The sequence below is a fragment of the Anthonomus grandis genome, chromosome 2, assembly GCF_022605725.1.
Source record: "Anthonomus grandis grandis chromosome 2, icAntGran1.3, whole genome shotgun sequence".
Lineage (NCBI taxonomy): Eukaryota > Metazoa > Arthropoda > Insecta > Coleoptera > Curculionidae > Anthonomus > Anthonomus grandis.
Window position 1 is genome coordinate 37,360,995 of NC_065547.1, and position 23,924 is coordinate 37,384,918.

Here is a 23,924-nt window from a genome sequence, read left to right on the forward strand (position 1 = left end):
AAAAACCTGCTGTACGTATAATACCTTCTTTCGCCTTTTGTTCCAAGCTTATTTTACTCCTACTCTCAGCAAACATATCAGCAATATTCTGCTGCTTTCTACTGCTAGTTTCAGCTTCCTGGACTATTTTTTTATATTTGCCGGATTCTAAATGTTTAGAAAGTTGCACTTTTTCTGCGGCTATATTTATGTCGCATCTACATATTTTACACCTAAAACAAAATTATTCGTGATCTTCTGATATTATTGGAACATATGGTAAAATGATTTTTCGTTATAAATTCGACAACATAAATCATCTTGAGTCAAGCCTCTTCTTAAAAGGATGCACACTTTCAACACTATTGGGTAAGGGTAGGATACAAATTTTTGCTGTTAGCCGTCGAACGATTCTACCCTTTATTTTAACCGTACTACCACTTTCAATGCCTCAGAATAGCTCTGTGATTCTGCCTATAGGCCAATGCTTAGCCAGCGAGTTGTCCTTCTTTAGTATAGCCATTGTGCCCTCCATCAAAACTCTATCATTGCTTGTCTTCCACGTAGTTCTTTCTTGAAAGTTGGTCAAAAACTCGTTTGTCCAACATCGTCAAAAAAGTTAATAGATCTTCTGAACTCTCTGATAATTGCTAACCAATTCGTAAAAGTCTATCATAGGTTTGATCGGTAATAGTCTTTAAGGAGTCCCCAATAAGAAAATGGGCGGGTCTTAGAACTTGAAGACCATTTACGTCAGAGAACAAAGGGATTAATGGTCGAGAATTAAGAATGGCTTCTATCTCCACTGAAATTAATTCCCAATCGATATAATTTTCTCTCAAAAAATATAAAATAGTTGCATGCTTGTGCAATTTTTGCAAAGATTGATCGGTTTCACGCGACTCGCGACGAGGCACCAATAAAATTACTACTGTCGTCTGATAACAAAGATTTACAAATACCCCGTCGCGACACAAATCATATTAAGGCTGCAAGAAATGTCTTACTAGAGATCTGTACAGATAAACAAATACAAACCCATAAATAGTGTTACAGGTTAAAATTGGCATTTTATACTCTTTATTAAAAGCACTAATTACAGTTATATTTTCAAAATAGATATTTTACAGATATTAATGATTGATACTAGTAATGCCCTCTCTGTAATAGCCTCCCAAGTGACCCATAGTTCTGTTCTCTAGCCATTTCAAATTACAGTATTCTTAATATATTCTTATAAGGACACATTTAGTTTTGTACATTTCAGCTTCATATTGTACTGGTTGTTAATGAAATTTTATTTATACTCTTATAAAACCCGGTTCTGGACTAAAGAAATATTTTAGAATTTAAATTATATCCCATATTGATTATTCCATACTTTATTTAATTATTTTATAACGAATAATGATTAATTGGGCATGTACAATTATTGTGTATGTTGTACTGTCCATAGTACCAGTACCATACTACCATAGTACATGTCCATAGTACCATACCAGATATGCTGGTTGATTTTACTCAGACTGACCTATCTAATTTTTGTCTCTTTTTATCTTATGTAAATATTAGTTTTCTTGGAAGATAGCAAGAAGTTACTGGTCTAGGGAAAATCGAAATTGATTGTCATAGTGACACATATTTTCATTGCCAACTTCCTTGGGCCACAAATTTTGTTATTTATTTTTTATAAAAGGTTTTATGGTACTTATAAAAAAAAGTTAAGTTATTTTGTTATATATTTCGATTGGCAATACACCTTGTGCGTGATTGCTTAAATACGGGTTTGACCTCTGCGGTCGTTCCTTTTTCCAGACCGCCGTCATGAAGTGAAGAGTGCTTTAGTTCTTTTTGAAATTCGTGTGAATTTTACCCATATGGGGATATAATTGACTAAATGTGGTGGGAGTAAATCAACTTTTTGGGCGTAATGCTATAATTTGTTGTTTTGTTGAATTTACTGGCCTTTATGGCGATTTAAAACCTAATAATTCTTCACGTGCCCTCGAACATCGGCAAAATAGCGGTTCTGATTGGCATTGGCAGGGGACAATGTAATTAGCAAAGCTACATAACATGGATTTTGGACGGATTTTTCTTTGTACGGACCTGATTTCTTCATGCCACATGGTGCTTTCGTTTTGGGGTTATGTACTCTACTGGCTCTAATCTAGAGGAGATTTTAAACAACTGTGAGCTAACGTCTAACCTAGACCACTACCAGAGCTTGGCGTATTGTGAAGTGGAAGAGGTGAGGCTTGGAAACCTGCAGTTTTTCTTTGACTGAGAATTGGATATCTGGGAGAATCTCGAATCTGAAGTAGTCTGCTGTGTGTGGAGCTAAGTGACACAACATTACATTTCTTTATTCACTTATTTTATTTTATTTTATTTATCACAACTTTTATCTATTGAATTGAGATACATACATATAGGACTTTACAAACTGAGCGGGGTGAAGCCGAATTGTGGTGGTTAGGGGATGTAATTATTTTTCTCATTCAAAGGCTGGATATATTTTTATATTCTGATAATCCAAAGACCCACCAGGTTCGACTGTACCTTGTCTCAAAAGTTTATTTAAAATTTTATTGACATTACTTAATCGATGCTATTTTATTATTGAATATTACTGATAAGAGTACATATATATGTGACAAGTGACTCCTGTGAGGTAAGACGCAGCCGGCTTCGTAGTACTACGAGTATATACTTGGGTTATATTATTTATTTTCAGATTAGTCCTAAGATGTCAAATTTTCTCAGATTAGCTAGTAAATATTAGAGTAAACTAATAAAAGGATAATTTTGATTGGGGAAGCTTCAACAGTTAGGGTTGACATTTTTTTTTAGCTTAGGTCAATGTCCGTGGCGGGATATACCGGGCCATGTAAATTATTAGTTTAAATTGAATTGAAGCTTCATTCCCCAAAAGGTTTGGGTGTAACATAATTTATTTTATTTTGACAACCACACTTTGATTGTGTATTTTTTGTGTGATGTTGTGGTTCCTTATTACCAACTTAAATAATTATTCCTCTTAACGATAAATAACATAACATAATTCTCTGTGATAATCAAGACTTAAATAAATTGTTATTTTCTGTTGTTAATTTGTTTTTCACTTGAGTTGAGTAGGTTGGAATATCATAGGTAATTTGGAAACAATAGTGTATACTGATTTGACTTTGATTTTGTTTTCCAAGTTTCGTTTTGAACTTGCCTAAATAAATTTTGATAAATATTGGGCGTCCTTTAGGATTATATCAAATCCAAAACTTGGTGGCGCCATACTGATTTTGACATTTAGTTGGGTAACTCTTGGGTAGTTACTACCTCAGAAATTTTGGTTCATTTGGTTGAGAAAGAAGCTAGAACCCACATCGGCTTGAGCTAGCAGCATTGTGAAGGATTCCTTCTCTGGGCGTTTCAGGTAAGAGGGATTAAGTTCCTCCAGGCATCAAACAACTTTTGGAGACCCTCTTAAGGCCATAAACCTTTCACTATTTTTAGTACTTCTTTTCTTTTGATTAACTTGGCATTCATCGATTCACCATTTTATTCAATTTAGGAAAAAAAATTATAACAATAGGCCTTTATCATTTTTCTTTAATTGCCTATATCGATTTTTACGATTCTTTATAAGAAATGGCTCTGCAAACTCCACGTTGCTTCTAAGAAAATCACGAGCAGAAGTAACTCTGCGCTCAGACCATGTGATTTATCACTTTAGGTAAGAGATTTACCTTGAAACAAGCAACACCACCAAAATCTGCCAATAGTTAACTAAAACCCCTTTGTCGTATATGTTCATGCTAGATAACGAATGAGGAAGACGTCTGCTATTAATAAGAAAAGAGTCTTTATGATCATGACCAAGATATGAATATTCTAATCTGCCCCCTACTGACAACAAACAAGACTTATTCAAATAAGCTTAAGACTTAAAGTTCTACTGTCCTCGCCTAATTTTTTATTATTTTGCTGGTCTTCGTCCGAATATCCCTAGCAAACCTTGAGTAATTAATATCAGTTTTAAGCTTTTATATTCTTGAATTGCTCATGGTCCAAAGTACTTGTCGTTTATTTAAATACTGATACTGTCATAACATCCTGATACTGTCCTCATTAACATATAGAATAATAAAAACTTATTAAGAAGTCAATAATAATTATAAAATATTTAATTTCCATAAACATGCTATTTATTAGGTAGGTACTAGAATGAAGTACATTAAAAAAACGTAAGAATTCATAAACGGTAATATTGTTAATAATTTAAAACATAATCTATTATTAATAAATAATATTTATATTGCAAATATTTTTTGACGACGTCACTGGTAAAGATTGCTTGTGTAGGTAGAATCAACAATGCGATCAAGTGACGTTGTGATGTTGTTGCCATTTTCTCTTATACAGGGACGTTATCTGCATTCATTTAACTTTGAATATTGACTTCTTTGTAGAGTACTTTATCATATTTTATTAAAGAGGAACAGTAGTATTGTTTTGTGCCTGTCAAAATAAATGACTATTTTTTATGATATTATGAAGTGTTTTTTTACCGTTTTTCCATAAGCATTTGGATCATTGCATCAGAGATGTTGCAAGCAAACAAACTGTCCATAGTTGCACGCTAATTTTAGCCTTTGAGTGTTCTAAGAGCCATCCAATAAAATATATTAGACTGAGAAATCTTAATTTCTAAGGCTTTAGGAGCTTTATCGACCAAGCGATTAAAAATGACAGCTCCCATAAGTTGGAGCCTGGGTAATGTATGTATTTTTAGTGGAGCAACATGAGCCTTTGCGCATAGCAGCGAAACCCTACAGTTTTCTAAATAATCAACTGAGCGAAGCACTACGCATCCATCATACGACCTTTCACTGCTATCACAAATACCATAAATCTAAATGTCAGTAAAGTGACTTCTTGAGTTATTTTAATATTTACTAGGTTTCTTAGATCTTTACAAAATGTATGTTGGACAGTAAGATGCATAACCGCAGAATCTCATCGCAGGAAAGCAATAACATCCAAAAATCCTACAATAGAAGTTTGCTTGAATAATCTACTTTTTGCATTAGCGTCAGCGTGGTGCTCTTTATGTTTATCACCGAGGCTGGGATTAATAACATGTGATCCATACCTATGTAGTTTGACATAGACTCAGAATAAAACTTTTTTCTCCGAAACCCTATTAAGCTTGAGTTCTAGCAAATATAACCGTTTTAATGCCATATCATAAGAATCGCCTAAATCTACAAGGATAACATGCACCCTTACTATCACGCCTAATATTTTTGACAAAATGCTCCTCTACCTATTTTTCTTCTTTGAAAGAAATGTTAGGTGATATTTGGCATTCCTTTATCTGCCAAAAACGTTCTAATTAAACTTGTACATGAATTTTTTCACGAGAAGTGAAATTACAGAATGATTCAAAATGGTAATTAGTGACATCGATAAAACATAACCTGAATTAATTTGATTACTGCATAAAAGTTCGTAGAAGATGTATGCTCGTAAGAGAGCGTCAATATCACTCCGAATGTGACATGTTGCATCGGTGAAAAAGAATTTTTCTGTTAGTTTTACACCTGTAAAATCAAATGACAAGCAGAGAATTTCTAATTGTTTTCCCCTAATTTATTACCAGAAAATCTATTGATGTCGATTGAAAATAATTTTGAATAGGCTTAATTATTAAGGGCACAACCACTTACTCCTGATACTGAGGTTTGTGGCTTTTCTAAATTAATGCCTAACCGTATTGCCAAACTAGTCGTAATAAAATTAGTCAGACTTTCAGAATCTAAAATAGACCTTGCGTGAACAGTTTGACCTTAATCTGATTGAATGTAAATAAGAGCTATGTAAAGCAATGTTTAACACGGTGCCCTTTGAATATCGATAGCGGCCTCTCTCTCTGTCGTATAACCTGAGCACACGCAACTATTATTCCTTGTATTTTGAAATATTGGGAGGTGGCCATGTGTTGCCCCCATGTTTGGCGTCGAATCCAGGATACTTGTTCTCTGGTATGGATTGGGCTGCTTTTAACTGACTGTCGGATTGTAATACAAGAGAGTGTTGTGGTTTTTATAGCATAATTTGCAATTCGCGAAAGGGCATTAATTTTCTTCAGAATGATTTGAAGCAACTTATGCATAGATTTAACTTTCTAGCTTCTGCTTCGCGTTTTTTCGGGAGACAATGTTAAGAAGTCGCTGAAAGAATAAACGTAATGACCTTTTTTAGAAACTTCATCAAAATCATTGTAAGTTGTATCGATCTTTTCTATCCAGACCTGAAGGTACATAATTATCTTTAAATTAGAGTCAAAATCTGCAACGAATTTCGTGAAACCAGACAACTTTGCTTTATAAAAGTCTCTAGTGCTTTTTAAGCTATTTAATCTAGTTTCTAAATCGTCATCTGCCATCTTCACTGAGCTATTAGTAATGTAAATATTTAGATTAAAATGATCATTATATAAACGATTTTTTTATGATTAAATAGTTCACAGTTCATAGTAAATTGGCTCTCATCTGATCAAAGCACCTTTAATGAAAACTTTGATATCTTGTTATTTGTTTTTAATAAACCACTGACAAAATGCCATTTTTCTTTGGCATCACCATTCTGGACCCCTGGCAGGACCGTTTGACTGGCGTGATGTTTATGACGCTTTAAAATACTATTCTCTCTTGATATACTGCTATACAGTGTTATCCTGAGCTACGTATTACCCAAAATAATGGCTAAAATAAAATAACATCGCTTGATTGCGGTTTGCAGGCGGCGGAATTTTTCGGTTTTATTTTTTGAACCGGGAGTCAGCAGACCTCACTTTGCTGTGTTACTGCACGCAAATGCAAACTGCAATTTTTGAGCGTTATTTTCGTGTTTTTTTCACTATGGCTGTTTATACCCCTTCCAAAAGAGTTCAACTAATTAAATGGTTTTATGGAGGCAATTCGGCAGTACAATGTAGAGATTTGTTTTCAGTGACATTTGAGAATAGACCGATTCCTTCGTTCCTGACGTGCAAAAACGGTTTTAAATGTGGTTACAAATTTTGAGACATCTTTTTGTCTTCAAGATTGTAAAAAATGCCACACAAAACGTCAAGAACCACCTGTTGAAGTGGTCCACGATATACAGGGTGTCCGGAAAAAGAAGGCCAATCCGCCGGCGACATATAGGGTGAACCAAAATAATGCGACTTTCGTTATGTCATTTTTTAAATGGGCGCTCGGTATTCAATATACAGGGCGTCAAAGTGATAAATATAGAATCGTTTTTTTTTAAATAAGTCGAGTGTTTCATAACATATTAATTTAAGATTTGGTATTAGGGGGTTTTTTGGAACGAGAAATTGAAATTCGTTCACGGATTTGCTATACCTTGCAGAGGGCGCTACCTGCGGTATATTGCATGTGTTAAAAATACCAAAACTTTTTTGTACCCCTGTATAATAAAGTTCTAGTAAAAAATTCTAATTATCCAATCTTTTCTTGTAAAAAAAGTATTCTTAGTAAATGTCGGCCTGAGAATCTGTTTATTAAATATCTTAATTTTAAAATCTAGCTACTTCTTTCTAAACAAATTGGCTGACCTTTTTACGTACTGTCAAAGTAACAAATTTAAATGCTTCTGACGCTCTTTACAATCTTCTCAATTACTCCTAAAATAAATCTACGTTTTTTAATTACATATTTATATTTGGTGTGTTTTCTTACAACTTATAAAACCATAATGGCTCATAGACCAAGAAATGTACCCTTTTCCGAAATCGCGGATATGTTTTTGATGTTTGGCAAGTTTTAAATATTATTGTAAACGGTAAATACCTGTCAATTCTTAACTAGGAAAATGTGACTCCAATGCTAGTTTAGCCGCTAGACGCTATACCCAGACATTCCCAAACCGATTTCATCCCAAAATAAAATATTTTTTAAATTTGATTAACTGCCTAAGGGAGACTGGAAGTTTCAGCGAAAGACGGAAGGGTAATTGCGGCGGATCTCGTGCGATGCAATCAGGGCAAGGGGAAGAAATTTGAAGAATTGTCGAAGAATCACCAAACATTACTACTAGGGTTTTGGCTGAACGGGTGGGAAATTAGGAAGAAAAATTAGGAAAACCGAGACACATCATATTTTATGGAGTTAACAACTTTATCCAATTCATCTTCAAGAAGTACAGGGTCTTTTACACGACGATCCCGAGGCAAGACTTGCCCTTTGTAGATGGTTATGTGAAATGAATAATAGAAATGTGGATTTTATAAAGGCGATTCTGTTTACTGACGAGGCCACGTTCACGAGAAACGGCATGACAAATATCCATAACGCATACATATTGGTTGAAGAGAATCCTAGGGCCATAGTTGAGACACATTGTCAAGTGGGCAGGTGTTGTGGATAACTTTCTTTTAGGATCTGTCATTTTACCAGGTAATTTGACTGGTGAATTATTTCTGTTGTTTCTACAAGAAATACTGCCCGATTTGCTTGATGATTTGCCTCTAAATTTAAGACAAAATCTTTGGTTTCAACTCAATGGTGCTCTGGCTCATTTTGCCAGAAATGTTAGGAACTATTTACATCAAGTATTTTCTAATCGCTGGATTGGTAGGGGTCGAAATGCTCCTGTTCCGTGGCCACCTCGTTCGCCCGACCTTACACCTTTGGATTTTTCAGTCTGGGGATGTATGAAAGATTTTGTGTATATGGTTCCGATTTTAAACGAGGATCATTTAAGGGAAAGAATCCTTGCAGCTGGAGAGTATTTCAGGTTGAAACCAAATATTTTTCAAAGCATTAGATTTTCATTAATAAAGAGGGCTCGTATGTGTATACAAACAAATGGAGGTCACGTTGAACAAATAATTTAGTGTGAATATTTTATGATTTTGTTATAATAAGTAATTTAGCATTAATTTAGAAACAATAATTTACGTTTATTTTGTTAACTTGTTAAAATGTATCTAGATTTTAAAATTAAGATATCTAATAAACGGATTCTGAGGCCGACATTTACTAAGAATACTTTTTTTACAAGAAAAGATTGGATAATGAGAGTTTTTTACTAGAACTTTATTATACAGGTGTACAAAAAAGTTTTGGCATTTTTAACACATGCAATATACCGCAGGTGGCGCCCTCTGCGAGGTATAGCAAATCTGTGAACGGATTTCAATTTCCCGTTTCAAAAAACCTCCTCACACCAAATTTTAATTTAATATCTTATGAAACACTCGACTTATTAAAAAAAAACGATTTTATATTTCTTATTTTGACGCCCTGTATATTGAATACCGAGCGCCCAATTAAAAAATGGCATAACGAAAGTCGCATTATTTTGGTCTACCCTATATGTGGCCGGCGGATTGGCCTCCTTTTTCCGGACACCCTGTAGAACGGTGGGAAGAAATGGTTTGCAGTACCCAGTACTTGCATTGGAGAGGAACTGGGATTGAGCAATAAAACTGTTGCTCGTATCTGGAAAAAATATGGGTACAAATACTTCAAGTATTCAAAAACTCAGGAAATATTTCCTGAAGACCAGTGGCGAAGAATGGAATTTTGTGAAACCATGATGGAAAAGGCAAATGAAAACGAATATTTTGTTTTCTGATGAATCTTCTTTTCCATTACATGGCAAACACAATCCTTCCATTGTTCATTAATATTGGTCTCAGGAAAACGAGTACAGAAGTTTTCAGTTTCGTACCCAGTATCCTCAGAAATTGAATGTTTGGGCAGGTATTTTGGGCGAAAATGTTATAGGGCCATTTTTTATTGATGGCACTTTAAACGCCCAAAAGTACCTTGAGTTGTTGCAAAACCAAGTTCTTCCTGCCATTCAAATCCTACCTGATGTAGACCTGGGATCGGTTTATTTTCAGCAAGATGGCTGTCCTGCTCATAACGCGGCTAGGGTAAAAGAATTTTTAACAAATACTTTTCCTAACCGTCTTATTAGTAGGACTGGCGATATTAAATGGCCCCCTAGATCTCCAGATTTGTCTCCAAATGACTTTTATCTGTGGGGTTACCTTAAGCAGACCAACTACAAGCATGAATTAAGTAGGCCAACAAATTTAGAGGAGTTGCGAAATACAATTGTCGAAGGTGCCAATTCCATTTTACCTGAAACTCTTTTGGAGGTGCGAAATAGCTTTTACGATAGGTTAAGTTTTTGTTTAGCGAAAGAAGGCGGTTTATTTCAACCTTTTATTTAAAAAATGACATGTTGTTAAGTTTGTTTATTAGAGTTTTATTTCTGATTTTTTATTATATTTTTATCAGAGTTGATATTTTATTTTTTATTAGAATAACGCTTTAATTTTCATTATGCAAAACACAGCATATTTTAATTTTAATTTTATTTTAAGATTACAATTCTATGCGGGTTTTACACATTGTCATGTCAACTAATTTACTAATCCCGTCCTGTCCTCGGGCCGGCCGGGGCGGTGCTTTGTCGCAGGCACTCGTACACGCGCGACGTTGCAAAATTTCGCCTCTATGCGGTTTCCTATAAGTAACGAACGAAAACACGATCTGTATATTTGCCAGGTTTGATTTGTTTTTCCTATTTAAGTATATGGTGTGTTTTCCTAAGCTATAAACTCTCAATTGCAATAAAAAATCGATTAAATTCTAAAAATTGTAACGTAAAAATTTATATAAATACAGTAACTATTGCCACATATTAATATATTTATTTGTTTGACCATTATTTTTTTATGTCGTGCATCGAAGTTTATTTGATACTGGCTATAGCTTTTGTTTTGTTTTGTATTTAATAGCAAAGTTTATTTTTATTACGTCTTATTTATTAGCTCTGGATTCGAGTCGTAATTAACTAATTATATTCGAAGGCTCCATTTAGGGCCTAATTTAGGATATTTTTTTGTTAATTCATGTTATTTTAATTGACAGTCAGTGTTCTTCTTGAATTTATAGGTTCCCATCCGTAAAAACAAAATTAAGTGATTTTCTAATAACAAACTAATTATAAATTGTTCCCTGGATCTTTAAAAGGACCAAGTTTTATATTTTAATGAGTTTTATTCATTATACGCTAAGTGAATATCTCGTAGAGCCTCTTTTTTATGAAAATTGGTAACAGCGGGATTCACCTCTGTCAGCTGTAAATAATGTAACGCTTGCCACACGTGGAATCAAGTTTTTTAGAAAATCATCATCTCTTTTGATTTTTAGCAATAAAATCCTTCTTTGAATAAACGAAAAAAAGCTTCCTTTAATCCAGTGTTATACAATAAATATTACATTTGAGTGTAATAAAGATGGCTCTGTTTCTTTTCTGCTTTTTTTTGAGAATTAACCATTACGAGTATATAATTTACATATAAAATGCATGGGTTTTTATTTCGAAATCAACCCCTTTCAAAAGCCCATCTTGACTCGAAACTAAAAATGATTGTCTCATGTATGTAACCCAACCCAACCCAACCCAGATTCATAAATCTTCAAGACCATTTCTTGGAAAAATCTTGCTTTTAGCTCTGTTTTTAGACCATAGTAATGACGGAAGCCAGGGCTTCCGTCATTACTGATCTGTATCGAGTATTTCAAAACTACTGCGCTAATTTATCAACATTTTGCAATCGAATCTTAATTGTATTTGCTCTCGTGCTTGCTGTCATGCGAGTATATCGCTCTATACACCACATTACAGTGTCAGCTTGCTCAACTGAAATTGCAAAAATTAATTTCCAGTTGTTTTCATTAACAGCCAAGTTTGAATAATGATCATCAGCACCAGTTATAAATTGAGATTTCAAGTGATTGTCACCACTTATAAGAGTAGTATAAGCATGATATTGTAAAAAAAAATCCTTCAGTTACAAAAATTACAAAAGATCCATTGAAAATTGTATATCTTCCTCTCGACCAATTTTCAAGCCTTCCTTTTCATGACTTTTTGCAAATGAGAAATGAAAAATTTTTTCGGTTCAACTCTAATAGCCATATGCTCTTCATCGATGTTTCTTCTTTTGTTCATTTAATCAATTGTGCAACTTTTGTTGTATAACTCGACCTGTCCTTCTGGGGGATGATTCCAAACCATATAATCTGTATTGGGCCGAGTATTTTCAATATTCACGTACACACACACAGCAGCTCCATGCTTACAGAACCATTAACTTACCTTACAAGTGCAATGAGAATTTTTAACAGAACAGTCTACTTCATTTACCTTAAAAAATAATGTGAAAATGTTATAGTGTTCACAAAAGATGAATGTTATTTTGATGATATAAAAAAAGTACTTGACTGACAGGGGAATAGAAATTTATTGTTTTTTTGGGATGTTAGTTGCTCCTAAGGTTACACGCAAAACTATTCCTTGGATAAAGACAGAATTTTCTCCTCGCTCTTCAAAAACGTCGCTGACATGGTAAGTGTTTAGCTTTGTTGCTTTGCGATTTCTATCAGAAACAATTCATTTGGACTGAATGGAAAATACTTTTTATTATAACAGTATGTTTTTGGGCTTTAATTAAGACACCATTTTAAATAATTGCACATTAAAAACACGGTTATTCACACGTCAAAAGTGCGGTCGAAATACACAATATGCGCAATATATTGACCAACTCAAACTCGATTTGATATTTATTGTGCAATCTGAAAAAAAGTTACAGTCTGTGGATAATATTGAACAATAATTAATCAGTTCTGTGTCGAGCATTTGTGGGAGTGTAGCTCATTAAATTTGTGAAGATCACTTCCAAAAAGAGGAAAGGAACTTTATTTTTTAGTGTATAGAAGTGTACAAAAATCGGCCAACACTGTGGAATGTGAAGTCGAAGGATTATAATAATCGACAAAAGAAAAATGAGCAGTATAACCAGTTACTTCGTAAATACAGAGAGAAATATCCTGAAGCGGATGAGGGTAAATTAGTAAAAAAGTTTAACTTATTACGTGCCAATTTCCGAACAGATCTAAGAGAATAAAGGAGAGTAAAAAAAGTGGGACAGGGACCGATGATATATAGGAATCTTTACTATGATATTTCGATAAAATGAGCTTTCTTGAAGGTTTGGGAGTGCCATGTAAGTCGCAGAGCTCTATGAGTCTGGATAACAAAGAGGCAGAAAAAAATATTTAGAGGTTTGATACGGCAGATATAACTAATCAAAACAATATAAAAGTATTTTCATTTATTATAAATATAGCCGTTATAATAATTTATATAAACATTCTTTGTCATGCAACCTGACCTTCATTAAAGAAATTAGCAGGAGAAGAAAAAGCAGTAGAGATGTAGTTTGCTATATTTTAAGATTATGGTGTAGAACCTTTTAGAGGTAATATATTATTTGAGGCGCCCAATTCCAAAATTCTTTAGATCGGTGCTAACTAATTTTACAGGAGAAGAGAAAAACTTCGGATTTCTTGTAAGAACAAATTTTTCTGGTTTAAAATGAAAATAGACATACAGTTACTAAGTAGTAAATTTTTGTTTAAAAGAAGTAGTTATGGACAAAAATAATAGGGATATAACAAGTTTTGCTACCGCACCATGGAACTAAAAAGTTTTGTTTCAGTATCTGTAGGATTTAGGGAGTTTTAAATAAGTAAAAGTTTATAATTTAAAAACAATTTTTTTTAATGAAACTTAAAAATTAAATTCTTAGTCTATCGTCTTCTTCCATGGGTTCCATTCCTTCTTCTTCTTCTTCTTCAACTTCTGTATCATGAAGTGATTCAATGGCGTTGGCAATTACTTTTTTATTAAATGTTAAATCGTCTCTTTGAGAAAAATGGACTACTTTTTTGGGCCTCTTCAATATTTCTCCACTCTAAACCAAAATGTTTTTTTAATAAAGCATCCACATCCTTAAGCTTGGCTGGTTTTACTGCACATTCCTTAGGAAGAGGCTCCAAATTTAAGGTAGCCAAGGTTTTTCCTTTTTTCAAAACAGACTTGTATATCCCGAAATTGCTTTTGTAATTTACTTCCTTCTATACGAACACTGCTTGAGTTTCTTTTGAGTTCCATTTCTTTAAAATTGAAATTCTTTTATATGGAGCAAACTTAAAATGCCACTGCCCAGGTGGCTTTATAACCGATTCTATAGCTTTTTTTCCAGTTAAAAATTTGACAATCTTTTTCGATATCAAGCACAGTTGAAAACTCGGAAAAAATTCCCTAAATTCATCAGGATGAACTATATCTTCCTTTTTTTTTAACTCTTTTTTCAATTCGTCCGAAAACACGATCCGCCGGTAAAAAAGAGTGACCAACCACAGGAAATGTCACAATAATTTCATTCACGGTAGAGTTAAGTGATACAGCCAATACATTAGCATACCCATCATTGTTACGTTCTTGTTCTGGCCAGGACACCCATCGCAAAAAAGTTTGATTGAGGTAACATCAGTCAAGTCTACCATAGAAATTTTATGATTAACTAGTGAAGATATTTCATTTGAGCCCTTAGCGCACATATTCTCGGTCCAAGTGTATGAAGTGATACTTTCCTTAGTCTGTTTGTCATTGGAATTTCCTTCACATACTGTGAAATTGTATAGATAGAGCCTGCCTGGAATAGTAAGCTGATTGATCCGGGACTCGGGGCAACACCATATTTTTTTGGCAGTCGAAGGATAATTTTAAAGTATTTTCCTCAGGTTTTTTAAGTGCTTCATAAAATGTCTTTGCTTTTAGATTATGAACACGTAGCATGCATATTAGCTTTGCCTTATTATCTTATGTTGGTTTCGGCAGTTATTAAGCTTTTAAGTCTTATACATTCCGAGCAAGCATCGGTGGCAGGACTCTTGAAGCTAATATTAAAATCCCTTGTAAATACTTCCCGGAAATAGTCATATTTTACAGCCAATCTGCTATTTTCATCACAGTATATTTTCCACAACTGCCTTATGGATAGATCACTTGGCATATACTGTCATTCAGATTTATTCCTAGTGTAGTGAGACTGAATACATTTTAACTTTAAAATAAATGCTTTTACATTTTCTCTTCTTTCGGCATATTTTGTACTTATCCTATCCCCTCCTCTATTTTCTTTGGGTGGTATAGTGTCAATCAAATAATTTTTAGCTATATCTTGCACCCGAAACCTTGAAATGTCCAAGATAGATAAAAAGGCTTTACTGCAAATCTGAAAAGTGCCATCTTTAGTTTTAATAAAATATTTTAACGAAACGGAATTATTTCCAGTTCCTTTTATTGGACGGCGCTTTTTTGGAACATTTGGTTCTGTATGTTTAAGAATAAAGTTATCTTGCGCAATTTTCGTAGTATTTTCATAGAATTTTTCATGAAATCTTCGAATATCTTGCATAGACAAGTTTTCACAGGCAAAAGTACTTTTTTTATGATGACATTTAGGGTATCTAGGTAGAGTTTTAGGCTTATACCTGCAATAAAAAAAATATTTTAAGTACCTACCTACCTAACTATTAAAAATGTATTTAAAATATTACCTTTGAACTTTATCTTTTGCTTTCTTCCAGTTTGATGGATTTCGCAATTTCTTTCGGCCTTTACCAGGTGTTGTAGCAAGACAAAATGAGTCTTCCATATCACAATGTGTATAAGACTCTTTATATTAACAAATTTTTAACAAAAACAACACAAATTAACTTTCAAGCACTGCACAAACAAAATCAACGTACCTATTTATACCGCAGTCACAACAAAACTAAACCATAAAAATATTATTTGTGGAACACATGCCTGTAAGATCTCGCGGCACAAAACAGTTTTGATTCAGCGTATTATTACTGTGGTATAAGTGTAAATGGAAGAAAAGAGTTTTGAAAACGTTGCAGATTAATGGATTAAAACACTTTTGAAACATTATTTACATAGGATTAAAAAAGTTTTACTACCATTACTACTTTTTCGAAGGCAATTTATCAAGTTTTGTGGCCAAATAAATTTGACATCTTATGTCAAACGTCTTAAAGAAGACAGCGCCACACATATGTCATTTTTGAATAAATATGGATTTAAACAGTTTTGCAACTGAACGCCTCATTTTTAAAAAATCTTTTAGAAGGCTTTCATCAGACTTGAAGAAATATGTTTCTTGTTTAAATAGAATATTAAACACACAGAATATAGATTTTTTCTGATGAAATATGCTCTTTATACGATTTGTTTGCCTTAGTGTTATTAGGGGCAAGTAATATTTAATGGATTTCATAAGTTATTTAAAGCTTTTCGATGATTTCCTGCTTTGGAACAAGGGCTTAGAACAGTTTTTTAAGAACTAATACATCTGATTGTTTAATTATTACTTAGGTAGATTTTGAGATTTAGTTGGACATGAGGACCAATAAATTTCCATGTATTTAAAATTTTCCTTTATGCCAACGTTTCGGTCTATATTGATTGGCCTTCCTCAAGGCTCTACAGCAATTATAAAACTCAAATATCTATATTATTAGCCCTATTATTACTTAACAATCAAAATAAAAAAAGAACAGTTCTAAATATTAAAAAGAAAACAATTTCTAATAAATTCTAGACCCTTGTAAAATAATAATTAAAATATTTAAATGTTTTCCTAGAATTTAAATGAACTTACATATAAATACGTTAAGGCCTTTCGTTGTAAATCATGAAACGGAACATTGATGTAACTTTAAGATGTCCACTAAGGGTATATTTTTGGAGAACATACCAAGAACCTAAATATTAGCATACATGCATTCAAATTAATCAAGTAATATATTATGTAGAATGGCCTTTTTATTCGGTAAAAACAAAGACACAAATTATTACTCATAACTTATAAATCCCTAATTTCATAAATTATTAATACGTCTCTAGGAACACGAACGTAACTTAATAAATATACCTGGACTGCTAATGTATACAATGGCCACGATACCCAAAAATGACCACTGCCTGGTGTTCGCCATTTTTATAGTGGTTGTGTCCTTTTGATGTTGGTCACTCTGAACATTTTCAGTGTTGCCAACAAAAAATATATTAAATAACGGTAATGAAGTTGACGACGCTGACGTTTGACATGTGAGTATAGCGGTTTGCCTAGTTTTTGTCGATTTGTAAACGGCGCTTGGGTATATCGTGTACAACAGGCGATATAGCTTCCTCCTTATTTAATACGTAAATTATGTATCACCCTCCTTATTTAAACGTATTTGGTTCACTGTTTCTCAAAACCGAATTATTGTGAATTTTCTGTCTGTGTTTATGATAGAATAATATGTATATAGAGTTCCTCATAAAATCATCTATATTTTGATTTTTATAGATGGTTGTACCTATTGATGTAGAAACACTGTACATAGAACAAAAAAAAGTCGTAACAGTAAAAATCGAGAGAAAATAAAAGTGTTTTTAACTGAATTTGTTAAGTAAATACAAATTACGAGACAGTTCTACCACTAACCAAAACTCTTTATTTTTAATCTTCTCCCGAAGATGCTAACATCGTTAGCGAAGCACGTGTCGAGATTAAGAGTTTTGGTTAGTGGTAAAACTGTCTCGTAATTTGAGCATCACACCAGAGGTCTTAACCATAGGACTAAGTAAATACAAGCAAAAATTTAAGTGAAGATCATCATTTTCATGGTATTAGGATTTATAAGATATCCTGAATTCTTAACTAAATGTAACTTTCTATTTATTATTTGTAAACATAATAAAAACTTTAATTGTTTTGTTTCTTTTAATCACTTTGAGATTTTAACTGTTCCGTGTATGTATATATTTTAAGTGTGTTTATTTGCTTTTAATAATGTTAACTTATTTGTGACAAATGGTTTTTTTTCATAATTATCCAAGACTAAGAAATGATTTATCTTTGTTGCGTACTAGATTAACTCTTTCAAAAAATTTTATCCTGAAAATATGTCCAAAATTATTTAACCCTTTCCGGCCCAGTGACTCCAATTGGAATATATTCTTTCAAAGTCACAGCAGAAGTCTGTAAATCAAGATAATTTAAAATCTCAGGTAGTATATTATAGTCTATAGATCACAGAAGGCGAAACGCATAACAGATCGTGAAATATCAATTGATATTTCGATTTTTAGGTTAGGTTTTAAAATTTACAGAATTGTGTGTGTTATTGTTGTTTTCCAGTGAATAAAATCAAGGTAAGTTTTTTATTTTTATGTATTATATTAATAAAAATAACATTAATAGATCATTAGTGACACAAAATTATTATTTTTTTTTAATTCATTTATTGGGCCACAAAATTATGTTTTGATTGAAATTATAGTAAAAGTGTTAAGAATATGGGCTTAGAATGTAATGACTCCAAATGGCATCAGTGGGCATAACGCGACTAAAATAATGATTCTATTTGGCATCAGTGGGAAGTTATGAACTGCAATTTTTATAATATTTTCAATTTCAGATGCAGGTTGGGCTTTCGGAAAAAGAAGAAAAACATTTGCTGTTGTTGCTAGAAGGGGACGAGTCGGACTTAGAAGATTTAAATGACGTCGATGAAAACGATTTCGATGAAGAAACGTTCCTTCGGTTACAGCAGGAATATGATCCCGATCCAGAACTTGCTGGAGAAAACCTGTTATCAAATTCTAACTTAGAAGTGGACACCGGCGAGCTGATATCTGATGAAAACGAACATGAACCTAATACACAAATAGAACAAGACTTTGACTCTGAAGACAATTTACCACTTATTACGTTTCGGAATCAGAACCAAAAACCAACGCCTAGTGTACAAATTCCCCCAAAATGGAAAAAAGAGATTTTGCTCCCGTGAATTCTGAATGTAACGTAATATTTACTAACACAAAGGAAAATGATTTAACTCCACTATCATATTTCAAGTTTTTTTTAATGATAATTTAATCCAGCATATTATTGACCAGACAAATTTGTACTCTACTCAACAAACGGGCATATGTAGCAATACTACGTTCACCGAAATCTCTCAATTCCTTGGAATAAATATTATGTCTGATATAGTAAGGATGCCTAGCTTTCGAATATATTGGGCACAAGAAACTCGTTATTCACCTATAGCTGATATTATGTCAAGAAATAGATTTCATAAAGTTAGAAATCAAATCCATTTCAATGATAATACTAATATGGTGATAATATTGTGATCATCTAAATTATGATAAACTTTTTTAAATACGACCTGTAATAGATGCCATAAAATTAAACATGTCAAAAATTGAGCAAGAAGAATACAATTCAATAGACGAAATCATGGGGCCATTCAAGGGGAGGAGTTCGATCAAACAGTTTATTCGGAATAAACCACATAAATGGGAAAATATTTGCCAGAGCTGGAGCGAGCGGTATTAATTATGACTTTGAAATATACAGGGGAAAGAGGGACCTTAAAAGAGAGTAATCTAGGAATCAGTGGTGACATTATTGTAAGACTTGTGGAGACATTACCCAAAGACTTAAATTATAAAGTTTTTACAGATAATTGGTTCACGTCGTATAAACTATTATGTGAACTTAAGAAGCTGGGAATATTTGCATGTGGAACCGTAAGGATTGTAAGGCTACCTGGATGTCAATTAAAAAATGATGCTGAGTTGAAAAGGAAGGACGTGGTTCGTTTAATTTTTGCACAAACGAGAGTGAAAATATCTTTGCCGTCAAATGGTTTGACAATAAAGCAGTACATATCGTTTCTACATTTACAGGCCTGCTACCTATACAAAATGTCAAAAGATGGTCTTCATCAGTCAAACTACATCGGAAGTTTATCGATGTCCCGCATGCAGTCAAAACATATTATAACAAATACATGGGTGGTGTTGATTTAAGTGACACGCTCCTCTCCTTGTATCGAATCAAAATAGGTGTTAGACGTTATTATTTACGACTAATTTACCATCTAAAACACATTTGCATCGTAAATGCATGGCTCTTGTACAGGAGAGACCGTTCAGCAAGAGATATCAATAAGTTTAAACGACTAGTCACATTCAGAGCCGAAGTTGCACATGCAATGTTACAACAAAAGGAACCATTGCGGCGAAGAGGACGGCCATCTGATCCAGTTGAAAATGTACAGCCTCCGCGTAAACAGCCTGTTGTACCCAGACCCATAGATGATAGTGCAAGAGATGTAGAAATTGCATCAAATCATACACCAGAATTCCCTGTATGAAATGCGAAATGCGAAATGACATAAAAAATTGCAATAGTTTGTCAACATTTAAAAAGAAATTGAAAGCTTTTTTAGTTTTGAAGTGTTACTATGATATTAAGAACGAATGAATGAACCTACTTTTCGAAGTGATAACTAGCTGTAACGTATATATTTATTTCTATTACTGTTTTATATGCTTAATAATGTTTAAAATTTTAGCTTCTTTGAACATGGACGAATTCTATACACTGTATTGTGTCAATTTTGTATAATAAAGATTTGAATTTGAAAAGAGTATTCCTGGCATAAATGTATTCTTTGCAACACACGCCTGTTCCCTTCCTAAATTTCATGACGTTGTTTTCAAAAAAATGCCTTTTAATTTAATTTTTTGTACATAAAAAAATCTGGAATTTACTCCGGAGCACGCCGTTAAACCAATACTTTTTTATATTACATTTTTTTATTCCAGCTGTTACCGAAATGGCTATGCTCTCGCGCCTAACCAGCGGGATTAAAGAGAAAACTTTAATAATAAATTTCCCCGGAAGTACGAAGGCGTCGGTGGAATGTTTTGGATTTATAAAAGCATGTCTTCCGCATGCAGTGGCTCTATTACAAGAACGGGACAGCGAGGTCAAAGCAGAACATATGAGGATCCAAGGAGAAAATCCCAGTGCAGAAAGTAAGGTAATTAATGGTCTTTATAGGGTTAAATTTAAATAATTTATGAATATATACTGGAAATATAAGCGTTACATAAATATGCATGATCGTTTACAAGGGTAATTCAGGCTTGGCTAATTTAAAGCTGGCTAAAGCCTCGTAGACACGCTACACTCATTTTAATCCAGATTAGCCATGCTACTTTGCTATTTAAATAAATTGATCTTAGGATGATAATTGTGTTTTTTATTTCAAAGAGAAACTAACCTTTATTACTTTTTTAACATATAGAAACCTCGAAATGTATATTTTCCATCATTTTGTTCAGACTCATTGGCGTATCGAACGTCATAAAGTAGGGAAAGGTAGTGAAATTGTTTAAATGGTTATAACTTTTAAAAGACTTATCTGAATATTTTCAATTTGGGCTTGTTTAAAAGTTAAATGTAAGTTCTTTTAAATTTTTAAGGGTTTAGTTGGATAAATGGTCAAATAAAATTCAAATTTTTCAATTTTGTTCTTTCAATTGCCAACGTTTCGGCCTATATAAGACCTTCTTCAGGGCATTACAAAAAAAAACTTTGTAGTGCCTTGAAGAAGCCCTAATATAGGCCAAAACGTTGGTAATTAAAGGAAAAAATTCAAAAAAACTTAGATTTTTGACCATTTATCCAACTAAACCCTTAAAAATTTAACTGAGTCACTAAAACAACACACAAAAAAAAGTTCTAACTATTGTATCCAGTAATATGCGAATGTTTTGAACAAAATTGGTAGGAAGCATCATTTGAATTAAAAACTGTTACATTGATGTTTCCACAAAAATTTAAATTGCACGGTATAATTTAGCAACAAAATTGAAAAGTAGATTAAATTTACTAAAAAAAACTAGAAACCGCAGTCGGCTATCTTTTACTTTTCGTAATATATCTATGTTAGTTAAAATTAATAATTATTGAATTTCTTTTCGTTATTTGGCACCTCCCTTCGCAATTTATCGAGGCATCGGACTAATCTAAATTATGTAGAAATAATAAAATTTCTAAAAATTCTGAAGTTTTTATAATAAAAAGATAATTTAATTTAAAAATCCTAATCTAATTTTAATTATATAAGGTAAATCTTGATAGATATTGAAGATCTTTGGCAGGTTCCATGGAGATGAATAAATTAAATTGCAAATAATAATTCCTGCTTGTTGCGCATTGTTCTAATTAAAATTCATTATTTTAATTCTCTTTCTTGTATTTTTATTATTAAATTGACTCAAGGGTTAAACTAGTGTTCTTGCGGAGCTATTTACATCTGTGGCTCTTACCTACATATCTGAAATCTCTTAAGTTAATGCGCGTCCACTTTAAAAATCTTCACTCAATGATTGTCAGTGTATATAAATTTAACAACACTAATCTTGGACATCTTTTGTTTCAAGCATCTTAGGTAACCTGTAAATTTCGTATTGATTAATTTCAAGTAAAATGATATTTAGGTGAGTGTGAATGTTTGGTCTATAATTGGAAATTAAGTAAACTAGGGAAGAGAGGATAGTGATAAGTCGACGATGGTTGACTGGAGTGACTAGAATAAACTAGCTAAAAGGTTTTCCACGTTTGTTATTAGTTCTCTTATTCAATGCGTTGAACTGGTACTTAAGATATTGATGCCCGGAGAGAGGAAGTTTATCGCCTATAGGTTCAATATCGAAAATTGAATATTTTTTTCTCATATAATTAATTAAGATATTGGCAGAATATGGTCTATTGGGGATACTTACACGTTGGGCGCTAAAGTTCTCTCCACTTTTGACAAACTGAAATTTTTGTCAGAAAAAGAATATACTTTTACATATTTGAAAGTAATTTGGCATAAAAAGTGTAAATTCCAAATAATGTTTTAAGGAGATATAGACATTAAATGGGAAAAAATGGGGCTTATCGTCTATAGTTTTAATATTGAAAATCGAATATTTTTTTCTCATACTGTTTGGGATACTTGTAGAATATAGTCCATTCGAAATACTCACTTTTGTCAAATTGAATTTCTCAAATTGAATATATTTATTTTTCCAGGATTAACCGAAGAAAATTGTTACCAATGGTGAGTTGGTATGAGATCTCCAACTGCCTGGAAGAAATTTAAAAACTTATATCCAGGCATTTTAATTTTTACAGTTAGTCGATTTTCTCTCTTAGCACGTGAAAAATTTCACTTCGTCTGGGAATCCTTAGTCATCCTTTTTTGAAAGAATTTAAAATTTATCCATATCATGTATCGTAAATTTTATGGACTGATAAAGCTAGTTTTTCTAGTTATGGTAATGGTAATTTGCATAATATGCATTATTAGTCCCAACAAAATTCCCACTTGAGAAATAAACTTATTGAGCCATTTATTATTGATGAACATATAAATGGTGAATCATATCTTAACTACAAAATACCTTGCCAATATTGTCAGAAGTTGATCTAAATCTAATACGTGGTATTAACAAATTGTTTGTCCAGCACATGAGAGAGTACATTACAACTCAAAGAGTACATTATTGTTTAAGTAATAGTTACCCAGATTTATGGATTGAAAAGAGTAGTTTGTTTCCATGACTATTACTTATGGGAACGAATTAAAGATATTTTGCACAAACTATGGCTCACAACAAGAGAAGATGTAATAGAGCATATTCAAAATGCTAGGGAACAAATTGAGAACTGTATTTTACATTTGGAAAGTTTCTGTTCTTATTATCTTTCTCTTAATTTAAATTAGCCCCATGCCTAGATAAACTGCAATGAGAGGTGACATACCTGCTAAAATTAATATTTAATTATTAAGCGTCAAAAATTTCTATTTTGGTAATAACTCGAAAAGTAAAAAAGATAGCCGCCTACGGCTTTTATATTTTTTCTTAAAAAATTATTCTATTTCGAAAAATCAAAGTAAAAGTTTTTAATTCAAATGACGCCATCTACCAATTTTATTAAAAACTTTGGCGCTACTACGAGATATACCTAAGAGTACTTACAGTCTTATAATTCATTTTTAAACAATGTCAATTGAACAAAATCGGATAAGTATTTAAAATTTATAGATATTTAACCAATTATAGTTTCACTACGTTCCCTACTTCACAAA

General features: G+C 32.7%; 1 protein-coding gene across 8 annotated transcripts in view; it reads left to right on the forward strand.

The window, feature by feature from the left end:
• Nucleotides 1-23,924, forward strand: part of LOC126749937 (gephyrin) — a 227,308-nt gene that overhangs the window by 191,053 nt on the left and 12,331 nt on the right. For all 8 annotated transcript variants that reach the window (XM_050459516.1, XM_050459517.1, XM_050459513.1 and 5 more), the window contains one exon: nucleotides 20,602-20,819. In XM_050459516.1, coding sequence (XP_050315473.1) covers nucleotides 20,602-20,819 — 218 coding nt within the window. The remainder of the gene's footprint in view (nucleotides 1-20,601; nucleotides 20,820-23,924) is intronic.